At 43.6% G+C, this 12060-nt stretch overlaps 1 protein-coding gene across 3 annotated transcripts in view; it reads left to right on the plus strand.

Annotated features, from left to right (window-relative positions):
* Positions 1–1027: 1027 nt before the first annotated feature.
* Positions 1028–12060, plus strand: part of DSCAM (DS cell adhesion molecule) — a 470739-nt gene continuing 459706 nt past the window's right edge. Inside the window, exon 1 of one of the 3 annotated variants that reach the window (XM_055802405.1) lies at positions 1028–1734. In XM_055802405.1, the coding sequence (XP_055658380.1) occupies positions 1692–1734 (43 nt within the window). In that variant the 5' untranslated portion in view covers positions 1028–1691. The remainder of the gene's footprint in view (positions 1735–12060) is intronic. The other 2 variants (XM_055802404.1, XM_055802403.1) reach the window with 2 other exon arrangements.

Genomic DNA, 12060 nt, shown 5'->3' on the forward strand with positions numbered 1-12060 from the left:
TGGCTTCAGATGCTATTTCCCACTGAACAGCTTCCCTGGTTACCCACATCTTTTTCTTAAGGGCGACTCTGAGCAGCTAGTCCCTGCTCAATATTGGTCTCATCTTCCCTGCTTTCACTTCAGGGCTTCAGTCTCTCCTGGCTGATATCCAGCCAAAGGGGGATGCAGAGTATTAAGCATTTGCATGATGGCTTTCACCGTGCTTCAGTTGCAACTTCGGTTTTCTCCAGAATTAGAATGAAGGGCCTTATACAGTGCTTTGGGGGTGTGTTTTGGTCTGTTCTTGTATGGCTTTAGAAACATCTCCAGACAGACGTTCTTCCCTGTCCAGCTGTGCTGCTGAGCTTTTCTGCACATGTTCGTCCCAAAGTCTTTTTGGGAGACATCTTTTCCCAGGTTTCATTACAGTGCACAAGACAGAGTGTTGGCAGCGTGGCAACGTCTGGTGCTATAAAGCAGTTTAAAATAAATATACTGTCCTGTGAAGACCCCCAGATGTGAAGTGATCCTGTTTGGTAACACACTGGGGATTCTGCAGGCTGAGATTCCTTATTACTTTGTTGTGTTTGCTTTTCATCTCACAGCTTAAATTCAGAGTTGCCCCAATGCTGTTCTGTATTTCACAATATTGATTTTTTTCCCCACTGTATTCATTTAATACTTTAAACTTTTTTTTTCCCTTTTCCTTTTTGACCAACCTTCATATCATAGGTGTGAAGAAAGAATAGATGCAGAAATTGGTTTTAGTTAGAGAGAGGGTAATTTACTCTTTTGCTACGGGGAGGAGGGGGGAGATTATTGCCACAGAAAACAAAATGTGAGAAAGGCCAAATAGTATCTGGAGCTGTGTAAGCGCTGGGAAAATGTAGAGTGAGAGATGTGTTTTTTCTTTCACTTTCGCACAGAATCCTAGTCAGTTATTTGATGCGCTCGCCCGTCTGGGCTGTGACCTTCTAGAAGGGCCCCCTCCTCCAGTCCCCCCGCACAGCTTGTCAACACATTAGTCATATACAACTCAGCTGATGCCAAACGGACGCGGTTCAGCCAACTATTGAGGGGCAGGGTATTCTGCCGCCTTCTTCGATTGGCCTTGGTTTTTTCCACTGTGGAGACTTTGTGGTGCTTTAAGACTGCAGAGGGCTGGGAGCGAGCGGGCTGGCGCGGGGTTAGCGCTGCCCTGCGCCGCGCCGGGCGGCAGGAGCGGGCTCAGTGCGGTCACAGCTGCCGGCGAGGGAAGATGCGCCCGCCCGCCCGCCTGCCTGCCGCCGGGCCGGGGGCAGCCGTGTGAGGAGCCGCTCGCCGCGGCTCGGGGCCGGCCGCTGCCGGGGATGCTCCTGTGCTGGCGCCGGAGGATTTTGTCACCTGTGGCCCTGCCCCCGCCGACCTGCGGGCGCCTCCCTGAGCCGAGGACGCACCTGGGCGCCGCGCACCCGCCTCCCGCCCCCGCCGCCGGCTGCCTCTTCCCCCGCCCGAGAGCCGGGCGGCGAGTGTCGGCGGAGCCGCGGGGCTGCAGGCGGGGCTGAGCGCTCGCTGGGCGGACGAGCGGCCCCGCAGGCTCCGAGCAGCCACCAGCCGAGGGAGGCGGCGGCCGGACCCGGTGCGCGCTGCCTGGCAGCTCCGGCCCGGCCGTGGGCGCGGCGGGCGAGGGCGAGCCCGGAGCCCGGAGCGGGGAGCGGGGGAGCGGCGGGGGCATGTGGATGTTGGCCGTCGCCTTGCTCCACAGCATCTCGCATGGTGAGCGCTGCCGGCCCCCGCCCGGGGCTCCTTCCCCTTCCCCTCCGCGGGCGGCGAGCGGGTCGCGGTTGTGCCTTTTGTGTTTAACGCGTCGCGCCGGCTGCCGGCAGCCGTGGGGAGAAGGAAGGGCGAAATTGCGCTGTAATCATCGGAACTAGCTTACCTAGCAAAGTGACAGCCCGTAACCTGGCCACTCTGCCGTGTGTCTGCCTCGGTCGGCATGAGACCGTGCTTGCAGGGGCAGCGGCAGGGGTGCTTTTTTCTTTTTTTTTCTTTCTTTCTTCCTTTCTCTCTTAGGTGGAAAAGTACAGAATTTTGCCAAGTGCCGTATGAATCCGGCTGAGTACACGGGGATAATTTGAAGGGCTTTCAGTCTGAGCGCTTGCGTTGAGATACTGCTTCCCTTTACCTCTTGGGTTTTTTAATCTCCCTGTGCTTTCACCTAACGATTATTTTCTTACGTATTTAAGAAGTAATATTTCAAAATTACTTCCCTTTCATCATTTCACTGTAAAGGTACTTGCTCTGGTTCCCCCCCCCCCCCCCCCCCCCGCTCATTTATGTAAAAATATGCACGGATAAGCATTACATCATCTGAAAATGTTGAAGACTTTCAGTCAATTATAAAGTTAGGAAGGGGAAATAAGAGTGGAGATAGAATAAAGGTAAACCTGTTCTTTTTTTCTTTTTTTTTTTCTTTCCCCCCCCCCCCCCCCCCCCCTTTCGTTCTGCCAGCTGTTTGATTAACAGATATTTATTGCAGTTTCTGGTTGGTTTTTTTTTTTTTTTTTTAATAGTGTATGGGGGTATTTTGGAACATTTAGATATATGTGATTGAAAACTGTGTCATATATGAAAATCAGTTTAAATTGCATAACTTTTATTGAAATGCGTATAAGCATTGCTGTTTTAAGGATAGCAAACAAATTATGCTGTGGTCTGGGATTCTAGCTATTCTATTACGTTGCCTCCTTCTCAGATTTGAGAATGTAGTATTACCTGTAAGGCTTTACATCCTGACAGTGAAATCAGGAAAACTAAATGCACAATTCGCAAAATAGGCAAAGCAGGTAGAATAGAAGAATGTTTCTTGTATTGAATGAATGTGAGATAAGCATAGGGCAAAGTGTAAGGTTTTCCTGGAAGACAGAAATAATTGAACCTCTAGCAGAGGGTGAGGAATGAATGCTGGATGAGGGTGCCTTCACATCTTCTTAAGTATACACTGGATGAGAAAATACATTGACAGGCATGGGCAGTCCATTGAGAATAGCCAGATAGATCGTAAATTAGGAGGTGAATCTTAAGTGTGTATTTAGGGTTATTTTAAAACATTTTCTTCTTCTGAGTGCCACAGAATGCAAATTGATTGAGAAACTGTAAACTTTAAAATTTTACATTTCTTCTAGCAGTAAGACAGCTGCAACAAGTTCTAACGTTAAGAATTTATTTATTTATTTTACTTTTTAATATTTTTATTTATTTTTTGACAGGCAGTGCTGTGCCGTTTCTCTCTAGCCACTTCAGCCAGATACCTTGGAGGAAGAGATCTGCTGTTAATAAGACAGACAGAGTCAGCCTGAAGTATATGCTTTTACTGGCGCTATTCATTTAAAGCTAGATTTGCATAGGAAATAAACCTGTTTCTGTTCAGAAATATTACATCTTTTAAAAAAAAGATGAGGCATGTATTTTGGTCTCCTGTACTGATGCTATAAATTTTATGTTCTAAGCTAGTTAGTCCCCCTTCCAGGGGATTTTGAAGAACAGTGTAATTTTTGCTTTATGAGGCTGAAATACTACCAAAACCACTTTCTTTTATTCCTTGATCTATGAAGTCAGTAGCAATTTCACTTTCAGTATACACGTGTTTTTGGATCACAGTAAAACATGAATTTGTAACCCAAAGATTTTTCTAGTTTTAATAGTATAATATGTAAGTGATAGATGCATCTGCATAGTTTCTATACTGCCACACAGCAACATCTGTACGTTCGTGAATCCAGATTACTAAAACAAAATGGTTTTGTGTGTGGTAACATTTTCAGATGAAAGCATTGTAGAAATATGTAGTGGATGGTTCAGTTATTCTTGGCAACTTTAAGAAGTGTGTTTGTTTTTGGCATCGTGCTTGATGTCAAAATGCATATGTATTTAGGATCTTCCTAAAGGAATTTTTTGAAAATGACACCTACCTTCACGTTAAGGCTGAATAAATTGGTTGTGTTTATTAGTAACGCTTATGTGGACTATCATAACTGAGTTGAGTCAGAAAATAATATTTTTAAAGGACTTCAGGTTTTCACGCAATGTCATATCAGTTATGTGTCTCTTTGAAAGAAATGACTGCATATATAAATAGATATGTCACATACGCATTTTTTCATTATCTATAACTATATCTGAACTCCGTTGTGTGATAGGCAGTATTCTTTTATGACTCTATTGAGTGTGTGTGTGGGGACAGGCTACTGGAGGTGGCTTGACTTCTGCCATTGCCTTTTCTGAATCCCTTATGGAACTATACTGCGTTCACTTAAAACACACACACACATGTATGACTGGTTTTCAGTTACGTGTTACATCTTGTTCTAATTTTAACTTTAAAATGTGTAAGATTGTTCGTGATTATGTTCCTTGTTTGTTGTTGCTGGGGGGGGGGGGGAGTGTTCCCCTTTTCGAGGGGAGAAATAGCTTAAAAATAAACCTGCGCATTATGGATTTAACCCTGTAGCTGTCGTCTTGGGCTAAATTTCTGTTGAAGATAATAGAAACCATCTGAATAACATTAGCAAGGTTGGCCCCCATATTTCCCTACAGTCACTCAGCAAAAATACATTTTTGTCAAATTAGATACAAGCAGTGTCACTGGGTAGGCTTTATGTTTGTGAAATAGCTTCCTTCTGGGGACAATGAAATACTGATGTGCTGTTCCATCCAATTAGTATTTCTGAAGCCTGAAACAAAACCTTCCCAAATACCTGGCTGAATATTTTTAGATTTTGTAAAGGCTTTAAAACTGTCATTGCTGTGAGTTTCTTAAAAATACAGGTAACTGTTAACCATAAATGTATTGCAGCCTTAGTAAGTGCATGGGACGATATAGACATCAGTGGGAGTATGCAGCTAAATTCACCACTTCGAAAGCCTGAGTCATGCAGGTACAGTCCTGAGCAATGCTTTTGAGTTACCTTCAGGGTTACTGTATCTATATTACCTTCCACATTACTATACCTATATATTCTGAAAGCAAGCATGTAAAATCTACAGCAGAAGTCTACTGTAGCCTGGTTGTAATTAGTAAGGGGGCATTTCACTTGGACGGAGAAGGTAGGGGGGCATGTGAAGGGAGACTGGCCTTCAAAACCCTGGCTCTGTATTGTAATTACTATGAAGAAGTTTGTTTCAGAATTTGGATGCTGTTTTCAGAAACAAGTATCTTTCAGTATTGTTAAGAGAACCCATTTGCATGATTCTTTCTGGCTGCGTTTCCTATGTGCTTGTTGTGCATAGATGTTCTGCTGAAATCAATGGAGCATCAGGAGGCACCCAATACAGTACAGATGACACTAAAAATAAATTTCCATTACAATTAGTTTATGTTTGAATCCTTCTCCTGCCCTATATCTATCAAGATGGGTTTTAGCAGCATGTGCGGAGACTGAGAAGGATCACACTAAACTGAGAGCAGGGGTTAGGCTGGAGAATGAGTAGTGAAAGTAACGGTGGTGCTAATGACACTCTCCAAAGAAAATGATGAGACTCAGTGCTGGGGATGAAATGTTTAAGGAAAAGTAAAGGGCTCTCATTGTAGAAACATATTGTAATATGTGCATAGCTTGAGTGGAATTGTGTAACCAGATCCTTATCTTAGAAAGTTTAATTCACGTGCAGAAAGTGTTTAGCTTGGTGTATGTTTGTGAATGGCACAGTACAGCTGATGGTGTTTTCAATCTGGCGTTACTCAAGTTATGAATAGCTATTAATTAATCACCAGATGCCAAATAGAGGAAAATTGTTACAGCTGGGCAGTCAGACTACGTTGGAAATACCTATTTCCATTTCAAAGGAAGTGTTTCTCCTCTGCTCGGGGTCTACCCATCCCCAGGCTGAGGGGCTCGCTGGCTCCGGCGTGGGCAGCGCGGCGCAGCCTGCGCGGTGGCCGGGAGCCGGTGCCACACGACACTAGTGGGCAGCAAACCGCACGGGTCTGGCGGCGCGTCTGAGCAGCCGTGGGAGCGGACGGCGCCCGGAGGAGGCGTTTTGCCTGCGTTTTTCTATCAATGCTGGCTAAACTTTTTAACTGGTGGATGCTGCCTTTTCTCCACAGCACTGAATAGCAGATGTGTGTGAGAATGAAAGTATTTTTGGTAACGGTTTAAACTGAAGTTTATTTCCACGAATGGTAAAAACAAACCCCTAAACCCTCTTAGGTTGATTACAGCTCTGCACTGCCGTTTCATAGAGTCATTTAGGTTGCAGGAGACCTTTAAGATCACCAAGTCCAACTGTTAACCCAGGACTGCCAAGTCCACCACTAAACCACTTCCTTATGCACCGTGTCAACGGCTTGTTTAAACACCTCCAGGGTCGGTGATTCCACCACCTCCCTGGGCAGCATGCTCCAATGCCTAACCACCCTTTCAGTGAAGAATTTTTTCCTAATTTCCGATCTAAACCTCCTCTGGTGTAACTTGAGGCCATTTCCTCTTGTCCTATTGCTAGTTACTTGGGAGAAGAGACCAGTGTGCACCTGCCTACAGCCTCCTGTCAGGCAGCTGTAGAGAGCAATAAGGTCTTCCCTGAGCATCCCCATCTCCAGGCTCAACAACTCCAGTTCCTTCAGCTGCTCCTCATAAGACTTGTGGTCCAGACCCTTCACCAGCTTCAGTATCCTTCTGTAAACATGCTGCAGCAGCTCAAAGTCCCTCTTGAGGTGAGGGGCCCCAAACTGAACATAGTATTCGAGGTGTGTTTCAGTGGCATCTCTTCAGTGCTGCTGCATCCAGAGAAGTTCAGAATTTGGTTTTCATTGTGTTGGTTTTTGAGTGAACTTTTGTCATGCAATATACTGATAAATTGAATTATTCGGGGAAATTTTGTGGGCATTGAGTAGGTCATCCAGAAATTTCCTCCAGCTCATGAGCTGTACAAGGCTCTAGTTACAGGAGCAGCTGGGCTTAGGTTGCACCTCAACTATTTTTGTCTTTGCCTGGATGAGTGTCTTAAGGAATATGCTGCTGTTTCAGGTGTGTGGGTTGTTTAGGGTGGGGAAATAATCTCCTTTACCTGTTTAATAAGCATTCAAGTGACAAAAAACCCAAAAAGCAATGAAATGAAATGTTGGGGATGGGAGGTAGCGGATTGAGGAGCAAAATAGATGGACCTCTTTCCTTTCCTCTTAAAGTTTACTCTAGTTAACAAGTTAAGACATGCATAGGTTCAAGGCCTGTTTGAACATACCACTCATTTAGCCTTTGATTTTAGCTGGAATATGCCATTTATTAATCTCTTGGTCTAGGACTCTTTCAGATTTGCAGTGGAAAGACATTAATTCTGGCTTTCATTTTAAAAGCTGGAGAAGGAAGAAGAGCATTATATTCAACTTAATTATTCTAAGGTACAATTACTTGATTTTTAAAAAAGTTTACTTCTTTGAGGCATTGAAACTAAAACTACTAAAAAATTCTGTTCAAGCAATACAGGTCTGTAGACCAGAATACTTAATTATTTCAAGGTGAATGTGTAGCTGTATGCAGTTAAATTATTTGTTTCACAATATAGTTTGAGATATTTCACAATCCTTTTTAATCAGCACTTCCTTTTCCTTTAACCTGTTATGAAATCAATGAAATTAAGATTTCAAATTATATTATTCTTCAGAAGAAACCCTATCTTCTTGGTCTTCACCTCCCTGTCTCTTAAAGGCATTTCATTTAACAATTGCTATTTTCAAAAATAAAATAACATAAAATGGGAGGTATTTCATAAGAGCCTTTCACAGCACAATATTTTAGAGCACAGAAGAGAACCTCTTTAAGAACAAGCCAGGGATTCCTCAGGCACTTGTTAGCACTGTGAGCTTTTCTTGCTATTGCTTTTCCTTTTATACTACCATTCATGAAAAAATTCTTACTACCTCATAAGTATTTTTTTTCCCCAATTAGGGCATTGGTTTACCCATCAGAAAAAGGAAAACTGTGGTACATCAATACATACCTTTCATAGTGGAGTGGGCAACAAATGTTATGATCCTTACTGAGGAAAGAAAGAAGGAAAGGATGGACAGACAGGATGACAGAGATTAACAAGTCTTCCCAGCATCCCTATTTAAGCTATTTTTACTTAGAAGGCAGGGAGTTAGATTTAAGAGTAAGCCAGCAATCCTATTTATAGAAAACCATTTTTAAATGCAAAGGCTTTGAGAAAGAGAGTCACCTCCATACTAAACACCAGCCTCCCTGGAGCTTCCTAGTAATTGAGGGAGAGAGCAGCCTGGCGACCCGAGCTGAATCATTGATGTTTCTCTGCCGAAGCTTCCAGAAGGGCAGACCCTTCATAAACACAGGAGCATGGGCCATGGGGCAGCCCCAGAGTACATCTGAAAATAGCACCCTGCTACATGTCAGGTGTGGCAGATAGAAAGGCATATGCAAGGACCACCTGAGAAATTTTTTGCCTGGGTAACATTCAAAGCCTCTACATGCATAGCACCATGTGAGCTGAAGACCAAACATCCTGCTCATGTGGCTCTTAATCTAGTATGTCAGGGATACAGTTCCTTCTGAGATTTTAAAAAATATCTATATATATTTATACACCCTCTACCCCCGCCCCCCCCGTGTAAATCCATATAGTTTTTAATTGCTTAAATTGCTACTGTGTATGGAAAATCTGGCATTTGCTTTGCTGTCTAAGTATTCTGATGCTATTTTCTTCCAATTAATTACACAGTAATCCCATGCAGAAGATTTATGGCTTAAGATTTATGTTTGTGCTAGGCTAAAAATTACTCTTAGTAACTTTCTGTCATCTAAAGTAATTTTTTGAGTAAATTTTGGGGAGCCCTTCATTATTTTAGAATATCAGAAACATAATTCTTGAAAGGGCTGGGGATCTTTCAATACAAATAGAATATAATTATGTTGCACTGTAGCTGTGAATAATTGCCTATCTATGTAATCTACTCACAGTGATTCTATAGGTAAGATCATAGGGTTGCTCTGTCTATATAAATATCTGTTGGCGTGAAATCATTCTATGTGGTTTTGCAAGTGAGTGGCTTATGCTAAGCCTGCACACTGAGGGTGTCTGTCTCTCAGCATTTTAGAGTGGCAGCCCTCCATGGCCCCAGTTTGTAGGTGCCACAGAATTACAGGACTTGATGGAAGTGTTTGTTTTCAGTTCTGTTCTTTAGAAGCATCTCCATCATAATATGTTGTTGTTCAGTAGAATTTCCTAGAGGTTTAGTAGTTGGTATGGATTTCAAATACCACATGTGAGTCTTTGATGTGTGGCTCTTGTTTGAGCTGACAGAGGAGGCTAGCTGGGATACTGAAATGTGCAGACTTGGAGGAATCCATATGTTGTTGTTACAATGCGTACTGGACTGCACAAATGACGTGGTAGGATTTGAGTGCACCAAAATGCTGGTTGGTTGCTTTTCCCAGGCTGTGGAAAGGTGATTCATGACACGTAAGCTCATGCTTTTGCTAAATTCTCTTGCATGATTGTTTTTTCTATCAGAAATTATTATGTGGTTGGCTTTTATTTTGTGTGTGTGTGTGTGTTTGATTTTGTTTTTGATTTTGTTTTACAGTATTACCTTCAGAAGTCTTTGGGGTTTTCTGCGGGAGCATTGTTCTTTGGAATTTTGGCCCTGACTCAGGAAAGTATTGTGAATGCATAAAGTCAGTCTCTTGAAAACTAAGAGGTGAGCATGTGATGTGCTGTCAGACCACTTCTGGCTTGAGCTAAGGACAGAGGAAGTCCTTGACAAAGTCCTTTTTGTTATGAAAAGCACATTCTGATATCTGGAATGGGATCCTGGTGGAAAAGATGTCATTCAAGCAAACCAGGCTTTAGGTGGACCTCAGTTTAACAGAAAAAGCCTCCTGTGGTTCACTATCCAGAAGGTCCTGCATGTACTGCACATTCTCCAGTGGAGTTTCTTCCTCCCATTAGGTGGCTTTTCCGTGGGGCAGTTTAAAAGCCAGTTCACATATTATTTCTAGACAGGTTAACCTAGTTTGAGTTGCAACTGCAGTTACAAAGTGAGGCATTTGCTATGTCATGATATGAAGGAGGCAATTTGGGAGATTGTCACTCAAGCACAAGTTCTCTAGATCCATCTGTAGACAAGGTAGAGGTTTTATTTGGCATAGTAAAGTGATTCCCAAATATGTAGAATAATTATTTGCATTATACCACTTCATGCTTTTATCTGTATATATTTAAGAAGCTTTCCTTTCTACCTTTTGCCCTAGTTTTGTTGTGTGACCTGAAGGTTTCTCTTCTACCATGACAACATTTTCCACAGCCCTGTTGTGCAGGGGTTCTAGAAAACAGATTTTTATCATTGCAAGGGAAAAGAGAAGCACAGAGAGTAAGGTTTAGCTCTCTATGGGACCTGAGTGATAGGTGATGCTTGCCATGTTTTTTGTCATGTCAGCTGTAGCTGGATCTTTCTGCTCTCAGCTTTTATAAATATATATATTAAAAAATGGATGCTTAGGGGAGAGACAGGGAAGGGGCTATGAACAGGATTTTTAGCAGGGAAGGTAAGAGGGAAAAAGGATAAGCTTGAGACTACATGGGTATCCAGACAGCGTTGCAAGGTGTGATAAGAAGAGCGCTCAAAGAGCATGAAGACCTGTGGGGCAGCAGGAGAGAAGTCTCTGAAGGCTGAATCTGAGCTGGACAGCTTTCGGCAGGAGGCTCTGAAGTCTTGGCTTCGGTCTGCAGTGGAAAAGGCAAGGCTGAGCCTGTTGCCTTGTGAGCAGGAGGCGTGGGTGGGGAACAAAACAGCTTGTCGCTTTGGGACTCCCTGGGGCAGGTCCCCATGACTCTGTGACTCCATCTTGGCTGCTGGTCTGTGCCAGGGAGGAAGCTGGTGCTTTGCATGGATCCTGCTGTGCCTAGCGAGGGGGAGCTCAGGCTCCCGACTGCCATCGTCCCTCACTTGCTGGTATTCAGATTTTTTCTTTCATGTCTGCCCATGCCATTTCATCTGTGACACATGCTTAATTTGAGGCCTGCAACCCCTCCTCTCTCCACCCTATTCTTGCAGTTGCTTATATTTATTTTGATAGCAAAACTATTTCTCCAGTCCCTAAAAGCTTTTCCTCTGAGGCAAGAAATGGATTTGGGGGAGTGAGGGGGTTAAAGATGGAAAGCAATGCTATGCATATCAGTGTGGCTGTATGATAGGATGTGCAAGTTCCTTGTTTGAGTGAGGAAGGAAGGAGCTGAGTCCCTTTATTGGGCAGGAGGGAGAAAATTAATCCTCAGAAAAAGATGCTGAGCTGTCAGGTTTTCTGAGAAACGCTGGCAGTCATGATTTTCTGTTCGGTTGTTGAGAGCTGGAACTGGCAGGTTTGGTGCAATGGGGTCTACTCAGTTCATGTGCCTGAATGGCCAGCCTTGCTCCTGGGGCTGTCTCTGGATGGGGTCTCCTGGGGACAGCTCTGGGTGGATGAGGATGTCTCCAAATCACCAGGCTCCTGCTCCACTGGAGAGCAGCTCTTTGTCTCTACAACAAATGGGAGAGCCAGTTGTTTAGCAAGTCCTGAGGAAGACTGTATAGGTATGGTAGGAACACAGCCTGGAGTAAGGAATGTGGAGATAGAGATATGTATTTTTTTTCCCCTGGGGAAGAAAGGAAGGTTTAGGTTTTAGCTTTTCTGTCCTAGTCTAGGTAAAAACTATGTCCAAATGCCTTCCTTTCTTCACTGTTTTTTTGCCTTTAGTTAGTGTGTTCATGCTTGAGAAGGAGCAGTGCAACTTCAGAGGGATGTGACTGTCCTGTTAAAGCGCTACATGCACTCAAGCTGCGTTTGTTTCACTAGTGACAGAGCTAGAGGCCTTCTTCAGTGTCTTAACTGGTGGCACATGTGAAGGCAACGCAGAGGAAAAGAAATGCCTGTCTGAAGACACTGTAGCTGTAGCAGTTCAGTGCATGTTTATTATGTTCAAAGGTCAGTCCCTAGTGGATAAAAGCAATTACAGTATTCCCACCACATCTCAAAATGCATTTCTATAGAAGAGAAAAATGCTGGCTAATGAGGGTTTAAAAAACATTTTTCACAGCTAAATAATAGTAGTCCA

This window comes from Falco peregrinus, chromosome 4, assembly GCF_023634155.1.
Source record: "Falco peregrinus isolate bFalPer1 chromosome 4, bFalPer1.pri, whole genome shotgun sequence".
In the NCBI taxonomy this organism is placed as follows: Eukaryota; Metazoa; Chordata; class Aves; order Falconiformes; family Falconidae; genus Falco; species Falco peregrinus.